Source organism: Leuresthes tenuis, unplaced genomic scaffold (assembly GCF_036924035.1).
Source record: "Leuresthes tenuis unplaced genomic scaffold, fLeuTen1.0.hap1 SCAF_7, whole genome shotgun sequence".
Taxonomy (NCBI): Eukaryota; Metazoa; Chordata; class Actinopteri; order Atheriniformes; family Atherinopsidae; genus Leuresthes; species Leuresthes tenuis.
Window position 1 is genome coordinate 15,069,204 of NW_027325361.1, and position 26,840 is coordinate 15,096,043.

The 26,840-nt window shown below is 39.4% G+C and overlaps 1 protein-coding gene across 1 annotated transcript in view; it reads left to right on the plus strand.

Annotated features, from left to right (window-relative positions):
- The window catches only part of p3h2 (prolyl 3-hydroxylase 2), a 54,257-nt gene that overhangs the window by 26,193 nt on the left and 1,224 nt on the right, over positions 1–26,840 (plus strand). The window contains exons 2-14 of the mRNA XM_072389462.1: positions 12,520–12,672; positions 13,436–13,625; positions 18,911–19,042; positions 20,455–20,582; positions 22,140–22,229; positions 22,708–22,748; positions 23,702–23,793; positions 23,934–24,061; positions 24,175–24,270; positions 24,472–24,622; positions 25,139–25,256; positions 25,365–25,440; positions 26,366–26,506. Of these exons, the coding sequence (XP_072245563.1) occupies positions 12,520–12,672; positions 13,436–13,625; positions 18,911–19,042; positions 20,455–20,582; positions 22,140–22,229; positions 22,708–22,748; positions 23,702–23,793; positions 23,934–24,061; positions 24,175–24,270; positions 24,472–24,622; positions 25,139–25,256; positions 25,365–25,440; positions 26,366–26,506 (1,536 nt within the window). The remainder of the gene's footprint in view (positions 1–12,519; positions 12,673–13,435; positions 13,626–18,910; positions 19,043–20,454; positions 20,583–22,139; positions 22,230–22,707; positions 22,749–23,701; positions 23,794–23,933; positions 24,062–24,174; positions 24,271–24,471; positions 24,623–25,138; positions 25,257–25,364; positions 25,441–26,365; positions 26,507–26,840) is intronic.

A 26,840-nucleotide genomic window follows, 5' to 3' on the forward strand; every position in this document is an offset into this window, starting at 1 on the left:
AAACTCATGAGCTTCTGGAGGCCTCTAGAAAAAGCAGGTTGAGTCATTTTATCTGGTGATTCATGTCACCCCCTTCATCACTGAACAAATCTTGATTGAACTACCACAAACATAGGCAACAGGTGTTCTTTGTTTGATAAGGAATGAAGAGATCGGTACAATAAGAAAGACCAGACACCACATCATAGGAAACATTGTTATCTCTCACTCTCACATAAAAAAGTCACACATCTTATATTTTCTGAACTGGAGTTTCCCTTTTGCCTCCTGTTGAAAGTTAACATTTTGTCTCCTCTTTCCACAGCTGATCCTCATAAGCTCCTCTACCCCCTCCCACCCTGTAAACTCTTGACTGTTTAACCCCAAAGGGACAAATCTGCTGTATCTAGTTGCATTCTCTCTAGCACTGGTCTTAGCAGGGGACTCAAATTGTGTAAGTCCAGGGGAGGTAGTGAAAAAGAAGAAATTAGGGAAAGACACTGAAAACTCTACATCTTCGTGTAAAGTCAGTAAAGGGGAAGGGGGGTTTCTTTCATGGGTAAATGGACCCACAGCAGGGCCAGTTTATTCAAAAACATTTGAGTTGGCTTTGTATAATGTGCTACTGGCCTCTTTGATTGTAGCCCTTATGCGTGACTGTGGGTATGGGTTGCTTAGTCTCAACTTGCAAACCACCAACAGCTTGAGAAAGCAACTGAATGAAACGCATTCTTGCCGGCTTTCACGCTGGCTGAACTGTTTTTTCTTACTTCCCTTGGCCTCTTTCATAGAATAGCCTTAAGTGGAGGAATTCATGTTTCAAGGCCCACACGTTGATGATCTGATTGATGGATTGATTTTGTGAGAAAACATTGGAAACTATTGCTCTGTCACTGTTTGATTTAGAGCTCGGAAAACGATGGGTCCATGACCTCACCAGACAGTTAGGCTACATCTTGTTTGAAGTTTCAACCAGAAAATACTCCTTCAGGCTACTTAAATCCTTCATACTCTAATAAGTAAGAAATTCAGTTGACATCCAGCAGATTGATTGTCTTTGAAGATGTTTCTGTCATGGACACCGACTCTGTCATCATCATCAGTGCTGACAAATGTTTTTTTTAGTGACATGCAAAGTTCAATCTAAGTGCACATCTATACAAAAGGAGTAATTTATGTAAAATCATATCAAATTTAAAGTGTTAATGTGTTCGATGGCTTCCAATGGTTTCCAAAGATATGGGGATTTTCACATCCATCACTTATGCTCTGAGGTGTTTTAGTCTCTAGGTTAAGCGCCCTCGGTTGTTCTCTACAGCGTGTGTGGGGCAGACAGGGTGAGAACAGGGTGGCTGGTTGAATGCTGGCATTGTCCACTGGGGCACTCACACCCACTATCTGATTCACACCTACACACAGTTTCCCTAAGCATATATTCATTTGTGCTTCTTTTGTAGACCCTGTTGTGGACAGTTCCACATTTGTATACTTTAGATTTAACACTGAAACGCCACATCGTCCCCTTATTTTCTTATTTTTGTGGGCTGATGTCTTTATAAGTGGAAAGGCTGAGTGTGCCCACACGTATATGAAAGACTCACCTTTGACCCTGTGTCTGATGGGTAGGGCTGTAAATGTTTCCTTCAAATCCTCTGCTCCTTGTAATCTTCCTTTTAGACGGGGAATCCCCTCGTCTTTGAAGCTTTATTGGGAGAAAAAAGTGAACAGTTGACAAAGGTTTTGAGTGTTGTGGTTGCATGTTGAGAAACTTGTGACATTTAAGTTGATTTCTCAACTATTTTAAAGAAAGAGTTCATTGGAGAAATGTTTCATCAGTTTTCAGTCCCACTTCAATTGACTGCAGCAGTTATAAGTGTTTATCAGCTTCAGGTTTGATCAGCACTAATAGGAACACAATCAATTATTGAGGGTGTTGCATCTCAATTTTCCTTTTCAAAAACACACGTTGACTGTAAGGTCTCATATGGAAGCTCTGAAACTGACAGCAACAACTCAAGGGAGCTCATCTGCCACTGGGTAAAAGGTGGGGTACACAATAGATGGGTCACCAGTCCATCACAGGCACAGTTGATGTTAGATCTAAAGATTTAAGTGAAAAGATACTAAAGAGTAACAGGTATAACATTGTCCTTTATGTTGCTTTTTGATGTGTTCAGATGCATTCATGAAAGTGATGAAAATAACTTAAGAACTTGCATGTAACAAACTGTCAAAGTAATGATAAACTATCTGGCCAACTGTATCTGTGTTTCCAATCACTCCTTGTTGTGTTTGCCAACCAACCGGTAACTGGTTTTCTTGTTTAAGCAGCTTAACAAACTCTCAGTCTCAGTGACAGATCTAAATGTGGTGGAGAGAACAAGGAGAGACATACAATGAGGAAGCCTTGATCAGTAACTACTCCTCAGGAGAGGCCAAAATAAACTCAAACCACTTTACAACATTACAAAGTCACAGTTGCAGCCGTGCTAACAAGCTACTGGCTTTCACTTTGTACCATATAAATATGTAAACTATCTATGACGTGCTTGACGTATAGTATTTAATTACCTTCAGTCTTGTTGTGTTTTTTATTGTGTCTTTTTAATTTAATTTAATTTTCATGTTACCTTTCTGCCTTTGAGTCAATAAAGACCTGCACTAAAAATAAGAATGGCATAAATCTTTCCCATCCCTGTCTTGGCAGGAAAGTAATTTTCCCACATGTTTTCATTTAAAAAAAAAAAAAGCCCAGCTGGTAGTATCTGTAATATCCCCTGCGTGGGCTCTTATTCCAGACTGTATACACCTTTAATACACACTTCTCAACCTCAACCAAAGGCAAAGTGACAGAGTCAAAACACTGCTGTTTTCAAATTTCTAGGACCAGTCAGAGTTTTTCCAGTTGGGAAAAGGGCACCTTTATGTGAATAGAAACCGATGGGGTGTGAGATGAGAGGATTGTGGGATTAAAAAAAGATGTTGGCTTACTAGGTCTGTTTTTGGAAATTCCAGAGAGAGAGAAGTGTGTGTTGCTGTATTTCAGACAGAGGGGAACGTGAGAAAGGTGTTTGAGGAGGAAATAAAAATGGCATGGGAGGAGGAAGACATTATGGGTGATTTTCCACCCTGTCTGCAACTCTCAAAATGTACACACCTTGTGTATTTTGAAGTTCCTAGACAAAGGCCCTGTGTGATCTGAAACATCCCAGGAAGCGAAGTTGGACATGGGAAAAAAAAGTGTGATGGTTGACCAAGGATACAGTAGCTGATGTGGTGTTAGGTGGTCTCAGTTTAACTTTGAGGAAAGGGTTGTGTAGTTTCTCAGCATTAAGTCCCAGCAAGCTTAACTGTGAAGTCAGTGAAGATGGCAAGGATAATGGGAGCACTCATTTCCCTCCTCCAGCCAGATGATGTCAGTCACCGGGCAGACCTGGCTACAGATGTACAATCAGCCTCCACAGCTCAAGTTGGCTACACCCCATTAGCTCATATTAGACACAAACCATGTTTTGATAACTAATAGATTCTGGATCATGAGTGCCTGTTTCACATTCTGGGTTCTCTGTGAGTTCAGGCTGCTGTGGTCAAGTATGTTCACTCGTTTTTTTCCCCTAATCAAAGCCAGCCGTTTACATACACAAAGCTGCAGTTTTAAACACCAAGCCAAAGTCAAGATTTGCTCCTGTGAACAGTGGCATTATTATGCTGCTACTGTTTTCTTTTAATTGTGCTGTTACGAGAGGTGTGTGTAATCGCAGAAGTGAGGGCACATCTTCACAAGCTCGCCGTGCCTCCCGTGTCTTCACATGTGTAATGAAAGAGGCCTTTTTTTTAGCAGCGACAGCGGTAAGGTTTTTTTTTTTCAGGAATTCCTTTGACGTGACCTTATAGGAGGAACACGCTCAGGCCGGGGACTAGTAGAAAGAGGTCACTGTGTAGAGCTGTCAACAAGAACAGACAGAGGAACGGTAGAGAGGTGGCTTGATGGACAGAACGGTGAAGAGAAGGAGGGACAACATCAAAGTAGAAAGTTTTAACTAATGACATCACTCGCTTTTTTCCACAGCATGTGCTTAATGTGTTAGCCATGTTGCATGTAATGTATACCTTGTCTGGCTGACTGGTTTCCTGACTAGCTTGGAAAAAATCGTGAGTCACATTGAGTGTAAAGTGTTATTTGATTTATCAGTGGTGCGTACACAAACCCTTCTCTGGTTTATAAAGTGAGATTATGAAGCAATGGGCTACAGTAAAGACATTATGTGGCCTGTGAGCATGTGCTGAAGCAGTTTCTTGGTCATGAGAGCTGCAGAGGTATCTATATGACACTTAAAGGTACATGATGTAGCTGTTACTCTGGAAAACCTTTAATGTTTTTCTCCCCAATTAGTATCTCGCATAAATCATAAGCACCCTCTTACTCTTAGTGTTGACTCTTTTGCTGTTATGTATGCTGAATGAAAGGTTTCGCCTTCAGAACTTCAGTTCACACACCTAAAAAACAGGCATAAATAGTTTGCCAGACTTCTGGGAATTGCTGGATTCCTTGAATCATCAATCAAAGTGCTTGCTGTGTGCCTTTTGAAATAATTCAGAGAAAGTGGAAGTGGGGTGTTCGCCTCATGGGAAGGCAATCAGCCATTTGGACAAACTTAACAAATGTAAGTTCCTGTTGCCAGGCATTGGTGCCAACATGTTGATTCAGCATAGCTGCTGCAGCTATCACAGGCAGTACACGACTTTGCTTAATAGTCAGTGGGAGCCCTATCCTAATTGAATGATTTGTTTATGATTTGTAAGTACTGTTAAATTGCCTCAGCCTTCTTTCCAACAAGATGATTCAAAGCCTCTTATACAGATGCATTTTTCTCCAAGGCAATCATTAAAAACAAACAGCCATTAAATAGATGTCATTGGTTTGACAATCTCTATTTTTTTGTCTGTTTGGATAGGGGAGCTGACATATTTTTTCATAATGGGAGAACTTCAGTTCACAGAACTTTTGTTGATGGAAAAATAAAAAACTCAGCATTTGGCTGAAGTGGATGAGACACTCCAAACTAAGGGTGGTTTATGTTTGACATCTTTGGTACATACAGTGGGTAAAACTCAAATTAAGATGCTCATAGTTAAATTAAAAATGGGCGTATTTAGTTCATTTCTAATTATGTATTTTATCTTTGTTTTATTATTTTGGGACATCTATGGCAGTTTTGCATGATTTGCTATTAAAAAACATGTGGCTTCTTTATTTAATCCATCTGTTTATCCACTGTCTTATACAAACAGTTTGTCTACTGAAGTCTTTGTTTGCTTTGCTTTCTTAAACCAAATTGTAGATCAACAAAGTAACATCATTTCTCATTTTCATCCATAATGGACACTTCCCATACTGTATATATCCTTAAAGGGAAAAAAATTGGTAAATATATGCTATTGTTATACATAAAGACTCAAATTAAAAACCAAATAAACAATCAAATAAAGATCATGTGACAAACATTTAGAAAGCTGAAGTGTGGAAAACTCAAGAGATCACTATGAATGAATGTGGGTGTTGTTTTTAGTGCCTTGGCAACAACTTAGCTGATGAGTTTGCAGGTAACTCAGATGAACTCTTTCAGTGGACAACATGGACAGGAATTTACAGCCAACTCCTGCAGCGTTCTTGTCTGTGCTCCAAGCTTGTCCATTCCATCCCCCAGCAATTCCACACTTCCCACAATTATCGGGGGAAGAAATCATTTGAAATTTGGACTTTTTTTCCATTTTCTTTCCTGTTCTGCATCCAAAACACTTCCTCTTCAAATCATCTGGATTTTTGGGTCTTTTTCCATGCATTACCTAGGCTTTGGAAAGCTCAATCAGCTGATCCCACGTGCAAATAGCCTCCCTGTTGCCATAGTCATGTGTCATAACAGACAAAAAATAAAGTGCCAGAGTTGCCAGCAGAAATCAGTCCAGAAGTGCAGCATCCAAACCAACAAAAATATGTGTTTTCACAGAAAGAACTCGTTAGAAAAATCTTAAGAACACGCAGAGACAAACATGATATGTCCAGAGGTACTGCAGGAGGCTGCCACTGGTGGGGCACCATTCTAGAACATCATGTGACATTATGTGACATCATGGTGGCTTTAGTCCTTCACAAGCTGTTTATAACATTTTCCTGATTTATACCCCAGTAAGTTGTTAGTTCATCAAGAGGACTGCCTTTGTGTCTGTAGCAAGTGACTTTACCTAAAGGAATCTGTGATGAGGTGATGTTGTCTTACCATAAAAATGAAAAATGAAGGATTGGAAACCATATTTTCAAAAAATCCAATCTTCTCAGTCATCTTCAACTCAACACATACTAAACACAAGCACAGAAGCCTTGGCTTGATAGTTTTAAGATAATGAACGCATGATTTAAATCGTAGACAGATTAGAGAATAAGTAGAGTGTAAATTTGTCCAGATGTTGGGAGTATCCCAATAAAGTGTTGACTTTGAAAGCCAACACCACTAATAATTCTGCTGCTGACAAGCAGCAAACCACTGTCAAGGCATTTTTTGTCAAGATCATCTTGATAAACTGTAACATGGGCTTCTTATTATTTTCTACTCTATAAATTGTCACCTTGTGCTGTATCTGAGCTGCTGTAACTTGTGAGTTAGTTTGGTCTGCTTTAAACAAATCTGCACTTAAAAGGTACTGCTGAACCAAAGAGACATATTTAATGGAACCCCCCCCTCTCTCTCACACACACACATACCTCACACACAAATATTTGTTCAGTAAGAGTAAACTTGCTATGGCCTCTGTGTTTAAAGAGGAGTAAATTTTGTTTCCATTTAAAATGCTTCCCGGATGCGTACAAATGGAAGGGAGCTCCACTAAGACGACTGAAATGTTTGAGGACCATTTTGGGCAGACAAAACGTCTTCACCAGCGTTAACAAATCCGTGTTATCAGTGTTAGAAGAGTTAGTTCTCTGAGTATTTGCAAGCTGAACATTTTATTATGTTCTGGTTTAAAGACAATTTCTGTCCATCCTCTAACTTCAGCAGTTTCTCAACAAGATCGAGTTTAGCTGGACACGTTTCATGTTTGATACCAAATAGATTAGAGATAGACATGATGACAGATGAAGTTGGTGATGGGCCCAGAAACCATCTTTATGCATGTTTATGTGTCGTGATGTGCTAACACACCCCTTACTCAACATCTGCCGCAGTGATCTTTAGGTTTGTGTTCCTGTGACAGTTCTTCCTTCCTGCACATTCCTTCGCCGCATTGACTTTCTGAGGAAAACGCCACTTCTCTCTTCTGCGTGTAATGTTTTCATGTGTCTGACAGTTCGGACATGAGTTAAAAAGCTCACTTTTATCACTGAGCAGAAGCTGATGGATGAATTCGAAGTAGTTACCTCTACTTTAGGTAAAGCAGCCATTCACTTTCACTTTCACTTCAAGGCCTGAAAGAATAGGCGATTTGTTTGATTTCACCATAACGTCTTCACCTCTTGTGAATATTTGATTCACAAGAACTGCATTTTTTCCCACAGTAAACCTGAATACTGATGTCTGTCTAATTCGCTAGAAGTTTCCAGCTTCTTGGGAGCCACAGGAAACCTTTGCAGCGACTTGTCTCTCAGATGTTCGGCTCAGCACAGCTTTGACCACTCACTGTGAACAGCTGCTGCAAGCTTGTCTCTTTTTTTTTTTTTTTCTGGGGTCATAATGTAAGCTCTGCCTCAGGATTTGTGTAAGTGACTTCATTGTGTCACAGTGCCTTTGCTGTTACTGTTACGCCATCTCAGACCTATTTACATACCTGTGGATCAAGCAGGAGGCCTGGAGGAGCATATTAATGTGCGTTTGACTTGGCCCAACACTGTGCCCACATCAAGAGTTCTTCTCTCAGGGGCCAAACTGAGGAGTATAACTGAGTGGTAGTTATTCATCTCTACAGGTGACTTTTTTTTTAAATTATATGGAAGGAAAAATTTGCTCATGAGGTACAAGTTGTACACCGCTGAATATGTTCAAAAGTTTGCTTTTATTGGCAGAGTTTGCGGTGCTGCGATTGTAAATCTTGTAGATTAAAGTTGAAACAAACTGCGTAGAGTTAAAATATTCCAGCTGTGTTGTGCCAACAACAATTTTTCACAAACTGTGTTTGAAGAAGAGTGACTTAAATGAAATTGGAAGAGTTTCAATGTGAGTGAAGTAGGGGTATTCCATCAACACATCAACACTACATTAATACTTGTTATTCATGTAACTAATTTTTCTAACAACTCTCAAATTGTCCAGTTAAGTCTCGGATTTCCTAAGACAAAATAAAGACAAAAAGGTGAATAAAATGGAGTTACAAATATCCCGCAGGACGCCTGATGGAAATGTTTGTCCACATGTCCATAAAGTTGTATTTCGCAGTCTACAGTACGGTTATAAATTATGAGGCACTCAGAAGTTCTTGTTTCCTGTTGGGAAACAACCCATTAATGTGAATTTTTTGTCATAGTTTGAATATATTATTTGTAACGTCTAGAGCTAACCACATGAAAAGAAATTCAAATTAAAAAAGTAAGTCAGTGACATTTTCTTACATTCAGACATACAATTGGGAGGGGAAGTAGAAATGTCCATGGTGTGTAGAAAATAACTTTACAGGATGAGTTTCATACCAACCTTCTGTATGAAAACCTCCCTCTTCTTCATAAGCAGTTGTGGCTAAATGAACACTATTAGACTTTGAAAGTGAACATCATGATTTGGGAAGTTGTAGAACGTTAACATGCTGACGAATCGAAATCTAAAACTGGATCTGTGTAGGGAACAAAGTAAGAGAATTGTAGTATAATTTGTTTATTGTGTAACTGCAAAGTTTTTGTGGGCAAATGTAGTAGTTTCATATTCTACTACCACATTTAGTTTGCTGGACTGACCACAAAAAGTCAACATTCTTACTTTTTTAAGCATAAATTAGCAGTTGAAAATATGCTAAATGATAATATTGAATTATGCTGTTTTGTGGCTGATGATACACAGTTACAGCTCAAAGTGTTAAAGGGTGTCTTTATTCTCTCTTCTGTCATTTTTACCCATATGTACAAAGCCGTTTTCAAACTGTATTGTTTTCCATCACACTACTCACTACACACAACTTAAAACACATGACTGATTTGTTTCCTGTCATCCTAAGGGCTTCATTGTGCTCAGGCTGACATAGGAGCATGTGTTCTCAATTTACAATCCTAATGCTTTGGCCTCTTGCATTTTCACAGCTTGGTACAGTAAAACCTCTGTGATTTATCAATCTAAATAAAAAGTGATCATCTCATATGTCTGAATGCAAGAAAATGTCACTGACTCCATTATTGAGTGTTGGTCATCTGGGCTTTTTTTCTAAACCATTCAAGAGAAAAAAATCAGGGTTTAGTTCAAGGATGCTTCAGCGCTTCTCATGATTTTAAACAGCAGTTCCTGCTAAACTCACTCTGTAATACTTCATTTCTGACAAATACAGTGGAAAAGCTTGCTGTTCTCATGATTATGCCACGATAAAAGTGATTAATCTAGAACCTTCAGGACTTCCCCTGGTTGGGATGTCAGTCCACTGAAGAACTGATTTAGCCCTGGTCAGCCAAAGCTGCATGTTTAGTGTAGTGGTGTGGAAGAAGGAAGATGATGTTGAAGATGAGGGCTGCACACAAACTTCGCCCTCACATTTTTCTTCCTTGGACAGCCACTTGGTCTTTTCTGTTTAGTCTTTGGTGATAAAACATCTCAACAGATAAAAATCAAATCCACAGAAAGATGTTCTACCCGACTTATCTGAAGGAGACGTGAAGAATGCAGGACCTGTGGACGTATGTCATAGCTGTGTGTGTGTCTGTGTGTGTGCTTGAAGCTGGGCCATCAGTTAAAGGAAAAAATCCACCCTCACTGATTTCATCTGTTTTTAATGCATTCCAGGTCTTATTGTGCAGTAAAGTGTTCCAGACAACTTTTTGATTTACTCAGGTTTCTGTCAGTCTATTTCTACTGTGAGGACAGGTGCCAGCAAAAACTGGTTTTAACTAGCTTTCATATATTTACATTTTGCAATATTATTTGATGCGTGAGTCTCAAATTCAAGAGCATTTCAGAATGCTGAATATTGATTTCAATTTAAAGGTGCTGTAATGGAAATGGGGCACTTATCTTCTTATGGGAAGAACGAAATTTAAGCTACAAATCGTGTGATTGATTAAGATAGGTGTACAAAAAGTAGATTAATTTAATGTGTCAGGAGTATTTTCCACATCTGTGCTGTTGACTTGTGTTTCTTGGATATGCGGTATAAGTATCAGAAGGGATGTTTTGAATGGATTCTTTACAACTATCACAACACATTTTTTAGCCAGTAAATTAACACAAGCTCACCAATCATCTGGCCCATGGAGTCTGTTGATTTGGTGTTTCATACTTGATATAACATCTAAAAACTGGACAAGGAAATCGATCATTTGGTCTTATGGTTGTTCTTTTTTCCCCTTGTGTTTGGTCAGCCATGCTGAGTCCCTCCTGGTGGCTCCAGCCAGGTGATCCTGCCAGGAATGCTCTCAGCACCAACTTCTTCCTTTATCCTTTTAGGGCTAATCGAGCATATCCTGCTGGGATTTTCTCTTCGGCCTCATGTTCTGCCGCATCAAATGGACCAAAGTTATAACACAGTGTCGTTATTCATCACAGTAAAGTGGTCTGTTTGTGGGAAGAAGACTTTCTGCTTCTTCCATCAGAGCAGTATATCTTTCATGATGCGTTGTGCAGAGTTTTTGGAACATGTTCGTGTTCCCTGCAGAAAACACAAAGCACGCTGTATCAACAGTATGTACTTTCATGTACTTTCAGATTTCTTCAGAAAAGAACATTCTGCTTTTTAAAAATAGGGGTTCCCCAAATCCCAGAGGATGAAAGCTAGGATTCATAAGCTGCTTCTCACCAACTGACCGCATGAAAATGACACAGAAGTGCATTACAAAGGTTTTTCTTGTAAAAATATGTCCTTTGCAAGCGAATATTAGCCAGTGGTAAAACACAGAGGGGAGTGTGTGGAGAAGTCAATCCTATTTTTGGCAGCCAAGCCAGACTGACCATATCAACTGTCAGTGGAGAGGTTGTGAAACACTGCAATCTGCTACAAGTTCGCCCCTGTTGAAAGGTGAAGGGTTTAAGCAAATGCTGTCAAACGTCTCTGCAGGAGATATTCAACAGACAGCTTTCTCAAGCCTTGTCTACTTTCACCTTGCTGTATCTGTTTTTTATTTCCTTACAGTCCTCATAAAATCCACCTCTGCTATCTGTTCACATCTCTCCACTTATTACCCAGTTCAGTCATTGTCAAACACCACACAGCGCTACTTTTACTGGAAGTGATTTTCAAAAGGTTTCTTGGTTTTTAACTTTATATAACAAAGGATGACTGGAACGGAAGAAAAATCATACCACAGAGCTCAAAGCTTTTAGCCACTTTGTATGTAAATGTAAAAAAAAACGAGCTCAACTGTTTTCTATGTGATGTACCCTGCTGTATGTGCAGAGGTTTTAGGTTCCATAGATATCAGCATTCTTTCAGTCGTGCCATCAGAGAGCTATGTGACGAATCCCACATTCATTCTGCAGCCTGATATGTCCCCCTATCTTTCTGATGGTGAACACAGATTTCATGCTAAGATGCTAACAATACTTTAAACCAGTATTGTTTATTTTCATACAAGATCAAAACAGCTGATCACACACGTAGCCAGGCGTGAGTAACATCAGGTGCCTAAGAAGTGCATCAACTTCTTTTTTTTTTAAATGGCAAAAAGGACCTCACTTGAAGTCAAAGAGCAAAGTTATTTACTGCTAATAACAATTTATGGCATTTTTTTTTCTTTTTGCACTTTCTCCAAGCATCCAGCGCAGTAAATTGTAAATTGTCCAACGCAGCAATAAATTCTTCCTGTGTTTAAGTAAGATACATTTCTTAGGAGGCAGATGGGATTCCCGTGGTGACTATTCCATTAAATGACTTACAGTCATTGTGTGTGCTCTTTGAGTGCAAAGAACTCATCCATTACATTAGCCATAATGTTGACAGACCAGTTTTGATAACAGGATGTGGATGGGAACAGTGCATCCTCTTAAGTCTCCTATAATTCTCTCTGTTCTGATTAAACAAAACTTAGACATATTGCTTGAAGTGGATCCAAAACAAATGTTTTTAAGAAAGGTCTGAATGCACTCTTATTTTTCTCAAGTGGCCTGCTTCTTCCTGCAGATGCAAACTTGCTAACTGCTTCAAAGTAACATGTACAATTAGCCTTTTTATTTGAACAGTTTTTACTAAAGGAGACCTGCCCCTCTGTTTCTGTTGAAACGTTTAAATATAGGTTAATTTTGTTTTAGATGGAAATGTATTGAAGAGTGATTTTAACAAGCCACAGCGTTTACGTCTGCTCTTGTTATAATTCTAATTATGTCTGTTTGCTTTCCTTTCTCTCTGCTTGTTATTTCTTTCTAGTTGAAGCAGCCTGACAAGGCAGCAGCAGCAGCTCACACATATTTTCAGGCCAATCCAGAACATGTGGAGATGGGCCAGAACCTGGAGCAGTACAAAGACATTGAAGGCATCGAGGAGGACCACTTTGTGGACCGAGAAGCCCGACCTCACCTGGTAAGATGAAAAATCTTAATTTGTGGAACCTTTGTGTGATGTTTGATCCTTTATACATCTTTTTATTAGATTTTGTTAAAAAAAAAAAAAGTCTAGCCTGTGTTTTCACTTTTTCTGCTTCTCTTCTTTCCAAAGGGGGGAAGGGTACAGCCACTGTTTCTCTATAAGCGGGCTTTTGTGTAAATGGTCCATAGAGTTAAATGGATGGAAACTTTTGGCCTTTAAGTGACTTGTTATAATGAAGCTTTGAATGCTTAAGAGTTTTGGCTCTTTTGTTTGCAGCGCTAGCTGTTTCTTTCTCTGGCCCTTCTATCTCATACTTTTGAGTTCTTTCCTTTCTCGTCTGGAAGATAATTCAGATTCACTCAGTGAAAAACTACATTGTGATTCTGCCTTTTTTCTGATATATCAGTGGCTTTGTATCTTATTATTAAAAGTTACCTATATATATAAAAGAAATCTTGTCCAAAACAATCTCTGGGGACTATATATAAATGTACTGTATGTACTATTACATACTCATTTCTTAAGAATTTAGTATGTCTTTCAGGCTGCAGCTCAGGCCAACATTTTCTCCCCTCCTCCTGTTTACTCCAAAGCTGCTGCAGAAAACTTGATCTTCACCAGAGGGCTTGTAAAAAGTTTTATGAACTATTTGCAGGTTTATTTACAGAACTCGGAGGGTAATCTCTTCGCTTAAAGGTGTAAATGCTTGCGCTGTGGTTCATCTCTACCATCATTGTTTCTCTCTTCTCTGTCACAGCGCTCCTTCACAGAGGCAGTGAGATTATACGATAAAGGCGACTATGAAGGAGCTGTTGCTCTCTTCGAGGAAGCTTTGGTGGAATACTATAAAGCCGATATGGACTGCCGGGCCCTGTGCCAAGGTCCACAGAGGTTTGAGAGCCATGATCATCTCCGCTACCGTTACAGCCTTCATGAACTCGTATCAGGTAAGAGCAAAGAACTGGAAAAGAAAGCAGCCTCTATTTATCTTCATGTAACATAGAACAAGGGTTAACAAGAGGGTTCAGTCTTACATCCTACATTAAAATTCAAGCACAGGCATCCACATGAAATGATTGGTTGGTTCAATCAGCTGTTTTTATGGACTGAAATTAAAAACCTACATTATGTTTTTAATTAGATCTAAGTCAATATTGTTTATGTTGTGAACCAAAGCAGGCTGATGTTGAATCAGCGTTGATGTGGCAGCTGCTGATACAGGTTTTTAACATGTTGTGGTTTAAATTATACTGTAATATCATTGTGTGATGTTTTATTTCTTTCTTTCTTTTCTCCGCTAACACTAAAACCAACATTCTTCATTTATGTAAAATGTAATGTGAAATTGCATTAATTGATGAGGTTCATTACAGTTTAAAAGACAAGCTTTGGATTACAGGTCATTTCATCAGTTTATCATGACTCTTCCATCAACACTTTTGGAAATACTGCATGGCTTTGTGAACAAGATGGATTTGGTGGTGGTAAGAGAGCCTGGGCAAGCTTAGACAAGGCGAAACGGAGCTCTTCATGCTCAGGAGGTGTTCAAATAAGCCTGATATTTTCTTGACACAAGGTCAGGGGCAGATGAGAGAAAGACATTTGGGAAAGGAGGTATTGAGAAGAAGAATTAAGCGGGTTTCAAGTCACTCTCGAGTCCTTCAGCAATATTTATGACCAGACTATTGCACATGAAAACTTTGAAAACCCATGTGAACAGTTTTACAGAATTAATTTCAACAGAAAGGTATTTCAATGGAACAACACAAAGTATGAGGTTGCGTTTAATGCTAATTATTTAGAGTTCAAGACAGAAATTAAGAGACAAATTATTTTCAGTTTGACCAAAACCAAACTTTTAAAATGTGTTTCAACTATATGAAATCGTGCTTCTCTAAAATAGAAAAATTATGATTATATCACATTGATTGATTTTGTATTATGTGACTGGTAGGTTATTAACTTCATGAGTCCTTAACCAAGTTGAAAATCTCCTGACCATGTATGGAATGTGATAATTCTATGGAACAATTCTCAGTGTTGGACCGAGAACAGCTGTGGATGCAGTCAAGGTCAGTACTGAGTGGAATACCTGCAGCCACAACAGAAAATAACCTGCAGGTGGGAAACTACTGCTCAAGCAACTCCCATGGGAAACAACTATTGTGTTCATGTTATAAGAAGCTGTCTCAGATGACCGCCTTCTGAGCATCAGTTTAATCTGCACTCTCCATTCTTTGTAACAAGATAACAAGAAGTAAAGTGCTTGAAAGTTTCAACTTACCGAATCCTTAGTAATTATTTTGACCCAAACACTAACTCACCCAGATAATGCTGTGGGGGATTATTCACTCTGCATGTATCCATTCAGTTTAGGCTCAAATCGGCCTCAGTGCAAAGTGTAATTGTACATTAATATAGTTCTTTTTCACAGATTATTTTGTTTCTTTTGTCAGACAGCTAAACATGTCAGAAATTGTGACTGAAAATCTGCCCATTAAGACTACGTGTCAACTCGCTTAAAACTATTGCAGACTGTCGCTCTGCTCTAATAAAATCTTGATTTTACAGCTATAGCATCAGCAGACCATATGTCCAGTTAAGTAACTTAAATCAAACATCTTGCATCTTGAATTTGGCCGTACTTACGTGTGCGATGATCTCCCACTAAGAAAGTTGGAAGCTGCAGAATGTGTTGAACGTTCACTCACCCGGTCCGCAGCGTTGCACCGTCAAACATTCTTCAGTCAATAACTCAGATCTGCTCCCGTGCATGTAAGCTGTCATAACAATGGTGGTTGAGTTAAATGGCCCAGCTGTAACCATAGCTCGACTCAACAGTGCACGCAACTGTGTTACCAAAAAAAAAAAAACTTACAAGGTTCACAGGATTACCAGAAACCCCCATGAATTTTATGTGTTGTTGTTGTATGGCTTTACCACAGCAGCAATAGAGATTTTAGTTTCTGAAGTGGGTGGAAAATGTGCCAGAAAAAAAAAAAAAATGAAGCCGCTTTTGAAATTGAATTTCAATAATAATAATAAACTTTATGGTTTTACTCAGAAATGTTTTCTGGCACACTTTTTTTATTTTTTATTACTTAATCCTGGTTTGCATTTTGGGTTTATTGACATCGCATTAAAGGGTTAGATTATATTGCAGCACTAAAGCAATTTATGATGCCTTTAAGACATGTTAGACCTCATCGTTGAACAGTCACTGCACTCACCAGATCCAGCAGATCTGTCTGCACCCATCAACATATTGATTTTGGACGTATTGAGATTACACTTTATGTTTTAGCAAACTCTTCAGATCCCCAGATGGAAAGATGACCTCACTGTACACAGCTTCTTGAGAATGAAACAAAAAAACCCCAAAAGGAAACAATTGTGGGATTGGCTTAGTACCAGTGAATGACGATGTACTGAGAGCCGTTCAAAACTATTAGCTGTGATGCTCAATTCTGGAATTTAAAAGACACGCTTTATTACTTTCTTTCACGGTCCAGGAAAGCAACTTGAAGTCAGATCGAAAGAGCAGCTTGAGTGCGCTGACTCACTACAAGACCACTGTCTTCTTCTCTATTCCAACAACTCAGCCTCATGTGGCTTTGTTTCTCTTCTGGAATTTGTGCGTTTATTCATGGAATTTATTCTTCGAGGAACACAAATGTCTTATTGCATGTCTTAGCTTATCTTGTACAAATTGAAGTTATATCAATTTATGTTTGAGCCTTACTTCAGTTTGTCTCTTTCAGCTTGTAGTATCTAGAAGTGATTTCAGCCTCTAGGGGTCAAAGGTCACTGAGACACCTGAAAATAATTTGTTTTTCTCCCTCCTTCCACCAGCATCATCTTGTTTCCTTTCAGACTTTCATTTCTTGAATCTCTATTTTGTTGGTTTAATGTTCTGTGTCTTTTTTCTTGCTTTCTATTTCTATAATTCTGTATGTGGAAAAATTAAAAATGTCTGCAAGCTACATCTTGGAATTCAGGTTTTTGAACCTCATTCTTGCACCTGAAAATCACCACATGGAAACATTTTTAAAACCGTTGATTGTAGACAAAGCAGTCCAACTATTTGAAGTCATTTTGAAGGCAGGAATCTATTCCATGGACCAGAAATAATCCTTTGGGATGTCAGATTGGTTGAGTATTGTCTTTCTGTCTCAGTCATCTCATGTTTAGTTTCCACAAATTTCTGTTAGTTTTATGATGTACCACAGGAGTAGTTGCTACTATTCGAAAGAAAAATAAGTAAAACTCGGTCATTCATGTACTTTCTAAGTCAGCTGAGAGAACACAGTCTGCCCCACAAGTGGCTGTGGTAGAAAAGGCTCCAGAAAAGATGAGAAGAAACAGCAAAAATCATGATCAAGGGGTTATGAAACAGAGTTTCACTGCGGTAATGTTCTAGTGGTCAAATCACTCACAACCAATAAAATTGTGTAACCTTAATCGAGGTGATTTTATGTTAATACAGCTGAAGTGCACTCCCTGCTTTAACTGTTTGTTTAGACAGTTGACCAGCGCTGTCTCAACACTCGAGTGAGAAGAAACGTTTACACTTCAACTGGCTTAATTTGCCTTATCAACCCTGTAACTTAAACCTCAGTGGAAATAAAAGAGCCAGTGCTGAAATAATCTTTCAGTTCTTCGGGGGGAAAAAACTCCAGCCTGTTTATGTTACAGCTCAGCACAGCAACAACTGGCACTCGTCAAACTGGCAGTGACAGAGAGGAGCGACAGTACTGTTTAATGACAAAATATGAGTCATGCATTTTTGATGAAGCTTGTAAATAAGAGGCCCTAATCTCGCCTTTTACAGCCTGTGTTATCAGTTAGTTTTGTTTGCACACCATTTGTTTTCCTCACTACAGTGGTGCTAAAAGAAGTCTTTTTTCCCTGATTGTCTTCCTGCTTGGCACCGGGCATGTTTGATGTGGAGGAAAGACACGTATCCACAGCAAAACTCTTCCAGAAGAACATAATTACATGATGATATTGTTAGACATAAGCAGCAGATTTGGTCAGGGGCACCACGTGGACATGAGTCAGGCTTTTTTCTCTGGAAACTGACGCAGGTCTTGTGCAGTAGCTGCAGCCTAATTACTGACAGGTGTGCTTTAGCTCACATATGAATGACCGGGTTGCATAAACACCGAATGACGGCTAATTAGTTTTGGCAAGGCTTTGTTTTACTTAGAATCAAGGAATTATTTTGCATAGCACTGTTGTGGAAGAGTTTGTGATCATAATGTTCATTTGTGAAAAGATGTATTTATTTGTGATTGTAACATAATCTGCTACGTGATTTGGATAAAAAAGAAAGGATTTAATAGAATTAGTTCTGCCTGTGTGAGTTTAAATTTCATGTTTTGACCCGCATCCCTTTGCAGTTCTGCACGATTCAGTTTTGATTTCCACTCATTTGAGTCCCTTAAGTGGATTGAAACATACCACAACTCCTTCATCTGAGAGTGAGGAAAGTAGTGCTGCAGCTGCTCAAAAGTGACTTCACTGTACATACATGCTAACTACACACACTCACGCACATATAGACAAGTATGCTGTTACCCACAGGGCTGGCTATCTTCTCAGCTCTGGACATAAGGAAGTAATATGTAGCACCCTGTAAAATCTGGAGTCCTCAAAGGATGAACAAACAACAGGGCTTATCCTCGCCTGTGGGAAACACTAACACATGAAAGCTCTGTGCTGTTGAAAGGGAATTACGTGATGTTGGCCTAGCTGCGTTCGATTTGATACAGCTCATCCAGACAAACTCATTCCGCTGTTTTATATCCACAAATATGTGTTTGGACAAATTAAACAGACCCTCCAGCAAAACTAGACATTAGAAAAAAGATTTACCCCCAAAGATGCATGTTGAGAGTAGTTCATGTCATGTTCTCTGTTATGTCCAGCATCAGCACACATCACAATGTTCTTTAATCCTCAGGGCTGTGATATATGGTATATACTGTATGTCACTGTCTTTCAGTGGCGTGATTCTGTATCTCCCCTTTGCTAAAACCCAATTCATCCAAGGTTTTGGAGGCTTGGAAAAAAACTGTGGTTATTCCACATTTAATAGATTAAAACTTAGGAATCAAACTATTATATTAGTAAAGCCAGCAATAAACAAACTCTTGTCAAACTAAGCACTTACTGTACTCAAAATACTGTTGTTCATCTGAAAAACTGACCTGAAACCATTTTGTTGCAGATCACTTCACTCAGGTGCTGCACTGTGAGCACGAGTGTGTCAGAGATCTTGCTACCAGGCCAGGCCGCCTCTCACCCATTGAGAACTACCTGCCTCTGCACTACGACTACCTTCAGTTTGCCTATTTCAAAGGTAGGATGCTGTTGGTCTTTAGCAATTTTTTTTAACATGTCAAAATTAGTCTGAGGATATACAGAAATTTAAGTGAAGTGGGTTCATTTTCCACTGTTCTTTGTAGCAAAGAGAATCAAATTTTCAGAGTTTGACAAACTGAGTTTGAAGTTCTCAGATAAGGCATCTGACGGAATCTTGGGTGCAAGTATAAACAAAGAGGAGGGATACACCCATAGGTTTTACGCCCAAATACATACAGGCACATGCAAGTAATCATGGTGACCACAAAGAGCTGCAGACAGGTTGAGTCAGAGAGCCACACCCTTTTAGAAATTTATCTCTGTTGACTTTTATCTAACACGGCTGCTTGAGCATTTGTTTGGCTGAATGCAATGTGACTTTAAGGCTCTTGGGAGAAAATGAGTGTGTGTGAATCTGTTTTTGGGCTGGTGAAAGAACTGAAAAAGCTCTTCTAAGAAAGGAGGTTGGCATAGCAACAAGCCGCCTGGGGGAGACAGTGTGCTACGTTGATGTAAGATCATTAAATTATACCTAATGAGACATAAGCATGTGGCTCTAATAAAGAAAGGTGGAACAGTAAGTTTGTGAAAACACATTGAAAACAGGCCTCCCAACACCTGTTGATGGGTGTGGGGTGTGTCCAGCAATTATTGTCCTAACTTAAATGCCAGTATACTTATTGCCAAAAGCTGAAGACGTCTCAGTTAATCTGTTATTCGCCCAAAAAGCAGCATCACTGGCTCAGTGTAGCACTAAGCAGTGCTGTGGCCTTATTTTGTTTTACACTGTCCACACCAAACTGCCATACTGGACCTTTGCCATCACTCAGCAGTCGCTTGTTGCGCTTTATCTGCTCAAGTTTCTTGAACAAATTCTCAGTGAAGTTTTTCTGATTGAGCTCTGAACTCTTTTTGACCTGGGAACGTTCGACCCCCCCACCACAAGATTTGCTGCTTCGGCCAAGGCAGGAAGTCTTTGGTTAACCCTGCACCTTAACAAATCTCAGAAAAGAATGTGTTTGTATGTGCACTTAGCAGCATGTGTGGAGTAGGAGGTGTGTGTTTGTGGATTTGTGTTTGATGGCCCTGCAGTCCTTTTGTCTCACTTTATCACTGACGTCTTGCTGTTGTAATGAGCACCCCCGAGGATGTGTGTGTGTGTGTGTGCTGTTTCCACTATGTCAACCAGAGTGCAGCTTTTACTCCATTGTAGTAATAGTGTAGGAATGTCAGCCACAATAGAGGCAAATTTTAACATTTCACATAAGCAAGTCATCCAGTTCATCCAGCAGATGGTTTAATACTCCAAAACGCTTTTCGTGTGTATGTGTCACTACAGAGACGTATCCACATGCAAACCATAAAGAGAAACTCCTTAAACTGCTTTTTGGTCTCTCTTTCTCTGTGTAGTGGACAGGCTGAAGGAGGCGCTGGAGTGCGCTCTGACCTACCTTTTGTTCCATGAGGGAGAGGAATTCATGACGGACAACATGGAGCACTACAGAGAGGTTCTGGGGCATGATGCCAAGCCACGAGAGGTCAGGATCTGCTATGCCATTGTTGTGTGTGAGGAGGTAGCTTTGAGGTCGCGGGTGGGTGAAAGATACAGTAGTTCGTTTTTTTTCCCATTACAGAGAGAAAGAACATAAAAAAGGGGGGTTGACATGCAGCAAAGGGCCATATGTCATATATATACAAATGGTTATACACTGTGTAATGTATATCTGAAAATAGAATACAATGATGTTCAAATATCAAATTGAAAATAATAAAATATTATTATGTAGAGTGCAGAGTGGAAGGATGGAGAGAAGTTGAAGACATAGTGCAGATTGTGAGAAAGGTGTTCATTTGACAGGAGATGAGAGGTTGCAGCCTTTTTGCTGTATTTCTTGGATAAACTTTTATTAAATAGCCACTTGGCAGAGTTAGCCTTTATAAAGTTTATTTTCCATTAAATATGTTCTCAATCCAGTTGTGTCTCTAAAGCACCTTTTGCTATGCTAGTTTGTTTAAAACAACAAAATTACTCTAATAAGGAATTAAAGTATGAGTGTGTGCCTATAAGAAGGTTTCTTCTGCCGGGCTGATCATCTCTCCCTTTCGCTTTGAAAGCAGTACTTTGTTGAAGTCCGAAATACACGGAATACTTTTTTTAGAAAGCCAGCTTTTCATTAGAACTAGCAAGGCTCCCAGCAGGATGTGATAAAGTGTGAGAGAAAATAAAGAGAGCAAAAAGCAACATGTTTACATTTTTTCACTTATAGCTTACATTTTTCCAGCTCTCCCACTTTTCCGGTCCCGTCAGTTTACTGCGCCGTAATTGGCCCACAGATTGCCTCCTCTCCCTGTGGCCTCTCTCCCCCCGCTTCAGGGAGCACATTTTGTGGAGTCCTAGATGCCAGACCCAACCTGCCTCCCTGCCAAAGAAATCTGCTTTTCAGGAACTCAGGAGGAGGAGGAAAAGTGGGGTCAGAGTGCCTGCAGAAGTCTCTTAAACAATTTTGGAGCTGGTTATTTGGAGGATGACGGAAAAGAAAAATGTAGCTTTCTCCACAGTTTCATCACAACCTCACTCCTCTTAAAGATGCTTTTAAAGTTTAACTGAGTCCTTGACGAGTTTATTGCCAACTTTAGAATATTTACATTAGCGTAGCCTCTTAACTTTGGTGAAATCCCACAGATGTTAACACTTTTTTTGCCCGTTTTTCCATCATAAACAATAGCACCTTTACACAAAGCTAAATGCAGCAGCTGTTGTTTCTATGTATGATTTCAGTACCATTTGTCTCTCTGTAAACAAGATCACACAAAAACTTAAAACTCCAGGCTGAATTTCATTAACCTTGTTGAAGAGGTGAAGCACAGACAAAGGAAGAACCCATACATTTTCAGTTTCTTTAATATTCTGAGATAGGGCTACACTGCCAGAGCTCTGCTCTACTTATCCTTTTATTTTAGTCTGGGAAAGACACAAGCTATAAGAATTAAAAGACAAAATTCCTTAAGCTAAAATGGAGAAAAAAATGTATTTTTTTTTACTGCAGTTGTTGTCATAAACCATTTGGGTTGATGTATGTGTGTGGGGTCCACAGAGGGCTGAGTGGTACCTGAGGAGGCACAAACGGGAACTCGAGCTCCTTCTGACTGGCAGCCAAATAATGGGTGTGGAGTTCACTGAAGGGGTGAGTTAACAGAATACAACAATATCCAGAATTGTGTTCATTTTTCAATTATATCTAAAACCTCGAGGATCACTGTGAGAATTTGGTGGCAAACCTAAACCCTTGCATTCTGAATTTTTCCTAGAAAAAAGATGTGGTTATTATTAAGTAAGTCCACATGTCTCTGATGTGGTGCAGCTCTCCTGCTGAGTGTGTAACAGCTTCAATGAGCCCCTGCTGCCAGCTGACTCATTGCAGGGTAGCAGGGTAACAGGTGTCTGGCACAGCTGCCCTGCACTGTTTGGTCAACCAATACCACCACCTGCTGGTCATGCCAAGACCTTTCACGTTTTAAAGTTCTCAGGATTTTACGACATCTCGTGAGGTCTAAATAATTAGAAGAACCCTGTCTGTGGTGTATTATAGCTGTATTTATTAACCAAAGCTTCTAACAGTGAGATATAAGCTGCTTACAGATTTCCCTTTGTCTCTCTTGCAGAATTACTGGAGCAGCACAGGTGGAAGGGATGACTCAAACAGGTAAAAAGACCTGAATTGTAAACTCTTCAATAGATTAACATGCAGTTTGCCTAAGTTAAAAACAGTATCAAAAGATGTAAATGTAACTTAAGGCATTCAGCAGCTTTTCCCACAATCATTCAATGCAAACTAACCCTCACAGGTAAATTGTGAGTGAATGATATTATTACTATTTTTGAGCAGTTCAAATACTGTAAGTTGCCTCAATGCTCAAAATAAAAATAATAGTTTTGTTGGAATGCTTATTTCAGAGTTTTTCCATATTTTACTGTCTGAAAGAGCAGGTATGCATATGCCTCCAGTGAAAAAGTATTCTTGATTTAAAAGGGTACCAGTCGTCACTGATGGTAATGACGGCTAGTTTGCTAGCTTAGCCTTTTCTTCTGTATCTTGTGTACTTTTATGTAGTTTACTCTCTATTATAAGAAGAAAAAAAAACTTTAGATGTAAAATCAGAATAAGATAGCTTTTGTGTGATTTTATGAAATAGACTACAGTAAAAAGATAATAACATGAAAGGAAATAAGGCGACAGCTGTGATCTTTTTTGATGCCTTCAAAAGTTCTGCACCCAATCCATGTGGGTAGAGTCCTGAACCAAAGTGGTTTAAGAGCCAGAAGTAATTTTCTTGAAACCGTGATTTATGGTGTAATCTGTCACCACGAAGGTGCTATTTGTAAAGGGCTCAAAAGCCCAACTATATATTTATAGTTTTTTAATGCTCAGCATCTAGAGTTAATGGTGTTAGTAATGAACTGGAAAACACAAGAGGAGTATTTAGAAGAAAAAGAGAGGTATTTTTCCTCCCACAGGAGTAGGTTGAGACCAAGGCAAAGTTAAAAGTTCAAATGGATATTAATATTTCTCTATATCTGCCCCAGTGTCTAAAGTAATCAGTTATTGCAGATTAAAGTCATAGTGATGATTGGATTTTCTTTTCTCTCCTCTCCCAGGATTCCCACTGGCACAGACGGCTGGATGGAGTACGTTCCCATCTCAGAGAAGAAGAATGTCACTGCTGTTGCCCCACAACAGCTCAGAGAAGGTAACCCTCTGTCCTTAGGCAGTTACTGTATTGGACTTTATTGGACTGTATTGGACTGTAATTGGACTTTGAGCTGAATTGCTAAGAGATGGGATAGATGGCAAGTCGTGGTCTTTAACTTCTGTGCTGTGATTGTGCAGGTGGCCCCTTGGTATACGACAGTGTCCAGCTGGTGCAGAACTCAGTGGCCTTGAACGGGACTCAGCGAGTGTTGTTTGATCATGTTATATCTGAGGAGGAGTGTACAGAACTCAGAAACCTGGCACATGTAAGGACATTATAAAGTTATGGGAAAAGAAGCACTTTTCATGGACAAAAATATGTCTATGATTCAGTAAAGTGCGTTTTAAGGTTATTTGTGGCTTTGTCCTTGTCTTCCAGTCTGTGACCATGGCGGGAGATGGCTACAGAGGGAGAATGTCTCCACACACCCCCAATGAGAAGTTTGAAGGAGCCACTGTACTCAAAACCTTGCAGGTACACTGACTATGAAGCATAAACAACTCCCTGAGCTCCACTACATGACTTCATCTAGAAATCTGTCCAAATTGTTTTCAAAGCTACAACAGTGTCATTGCTAAGCACGTCGTGTGTTCCAACTCATGCAGATGTGAACTGGATCTGTCTTGTTGCTTCTTTAAATGCTTTTTATAATCTTTCGTTTTCTCCTCCTTGCAGTATGGTTATGAGGGCAGAGTGCCAATGAGGAGTGCTCGCCTCTTCTACGATGCCAGCGAGCGAGCAAGGCGAATTGTCGAGTCCTATTTTATGCTGAACTCGACTCTGCACTTCTCCTACACACACCTTGTGTGTCGGACAGCCATCACAGGTGACTGATGCAAAGAAACACATGTCACTTCATACCATCACACACACACACACAGTAATTCATTTTTGTGTCTTTAATTGATTCTCTTAAAGACAGCCGGGGTGATTTATTGGCAAAAATCCATAACTATGTGTTTCTATTTATGTAGTATTATGCAAAAATGTGTGTTTTAATTTCCTTTTGAACATATTATTTATAACCAAATACACCAAGGGTTGCCCTCCTCCAGTTTGTTTTCTCAGAAGGGATAAACCAAACACTGGCTTTAGAGCTGACCTTTTGTGTTTTCGGTGATTGAAAATAGCCGTTAACTAATTTATAACCAGTACACGTAACAAGTCATATCAATCTATCAGTACATACAAGTAAAGACAGTTGCAGGAGTAAAAACCTGGAAATCTGCCGCTTATTGCATCTGTATTTATTTAAAGAGCCCATACTATAGTCATTTGCATATGAGGGTGCTGTTGCATATATCCTATTCTAAAAGTTTTTGTGGTGATTGTTTGTTCTTAGGACAACAAGATCACAGGACTGACCTGAGCCATCCCATCCATGCTGACAACTGTCTGCTGGACCCTGATGCCAATGAGTGCTGGAAGGAACCACCAGCATACACCTACAGAGACTACAGGTGCTGCGCTTGTTTTTACCACTGTGATAACTCTTATTCATAATATATCCCATTGTGAAATACTTCATTCCCCTGCACTGATGATCTGTTCTCCTTTACTTTTTGCAGTGCACTGTTATATCTAAATGGAGATTTCGAGGGAGGGGACTTCATATTCACCGAAATGGATGCCAAAACAGTCACGGTGAGAATGTATTACAGTAAGATTAGATTTACTTCAAGGTGAAAGTATGCCTCGTTACTTATGTGAAAGAGGAACTCCGGTATTTTTAAACCTAAACCTTATTTCTGGCATGAATAATGTTTATATTAGATAATTCGCAATCTCCTATAGCTGCAAGTAGCCACATAAAAGTAGCTATGAGCTAACAGAGCAATAGTACGTGTTCGTTCATTCATTCGTCTTAAAGTATTGGTGAAACAAAGACAGATAATGCCTTATTTAGAGGCTGCATTGTCTTTGCCCCGTTCACTCCGTTATATGGATTGCAAGTTATCTAAATAGCTTCCGAAGGACGCCGACTTTCGCCAAACTGTTCTTGGTGAGTAGAAATTTGAATTTCATGTCTGAAATAAGGTCTAGGTTTAAAAATACCGGAGTTCCCCTTTAAGTGTACAGGAAAGCATAACCACTGGATCACTTATTGCAACTGAGCTTTATATAAACGCAGATCCCTTATTAATATATTACAATGACACCCATCCCCCCAACCCTGTTAAAAGAGCTTTTTTTTTTACCCTAACTGATCAAGTCAGAAATACATCCTTCCAGATTTTAGCCAGTCTCAAACACATTTTTAATTTTAGACTTTGCTTCTTGATGTTTAGCATTTAAATATAAAGGTTAAGAAGTTAAGGCAATGAGGTGAGGACATTTTGATTTTACCTTTTAATCAAACTGTGTACTTATAGCAAAAGAAATATATAAACGGCACATGTCATAAAAAAGAAATATAATTTCTCACCAGTTTTTGTGCCCTGTTGGACTCAGCCATAGCGCCTTCATACAGAACTACTTGTGGAAGCTGAATTAAAACAGAAGGCTGAAGTGAAGAGATCATTTGAAGCTCACTACTGTCCCTGTTCCATGTCTGTGTCATTCTCTCCAGGCATCAGTGAAGCCCAAGTGTGGTAGGATGGTGGGTTTCTCATCAGGGGGGGAGAATCCGCACGGCGTGAAGGCCGTCACCAGCGGGCAGAGGTGTGCAGTGGCTCTGTGGTTTACCCTGGACCCACTCTTCAGAGAACTGGTAAACATCTGGATACTGTCCTCCTCCCAAATACATCCTCAATGGTTGTGCATTCATGCTGTGACCCATGATTAATATCAAAGAATAAGCGACCTATTGTGGTTGTGAGAAACTGTCAAATTGTCAGCTGAAGTGATCAGTGATCACTACTCACACTGTCAAAGTTTTGTAATATTAGTACCATATCACACTGAGAAGCTAAATATAACATTTCATGATTAAATGTACATCTGAAAAGTCTCAAGTCACGATAATTGTAAACTATCTATAAAAGATACTTTCTAACCTAAATAAAGCTGTTGGATTCCTCTCAATAACCCTAACCCTCACTTTT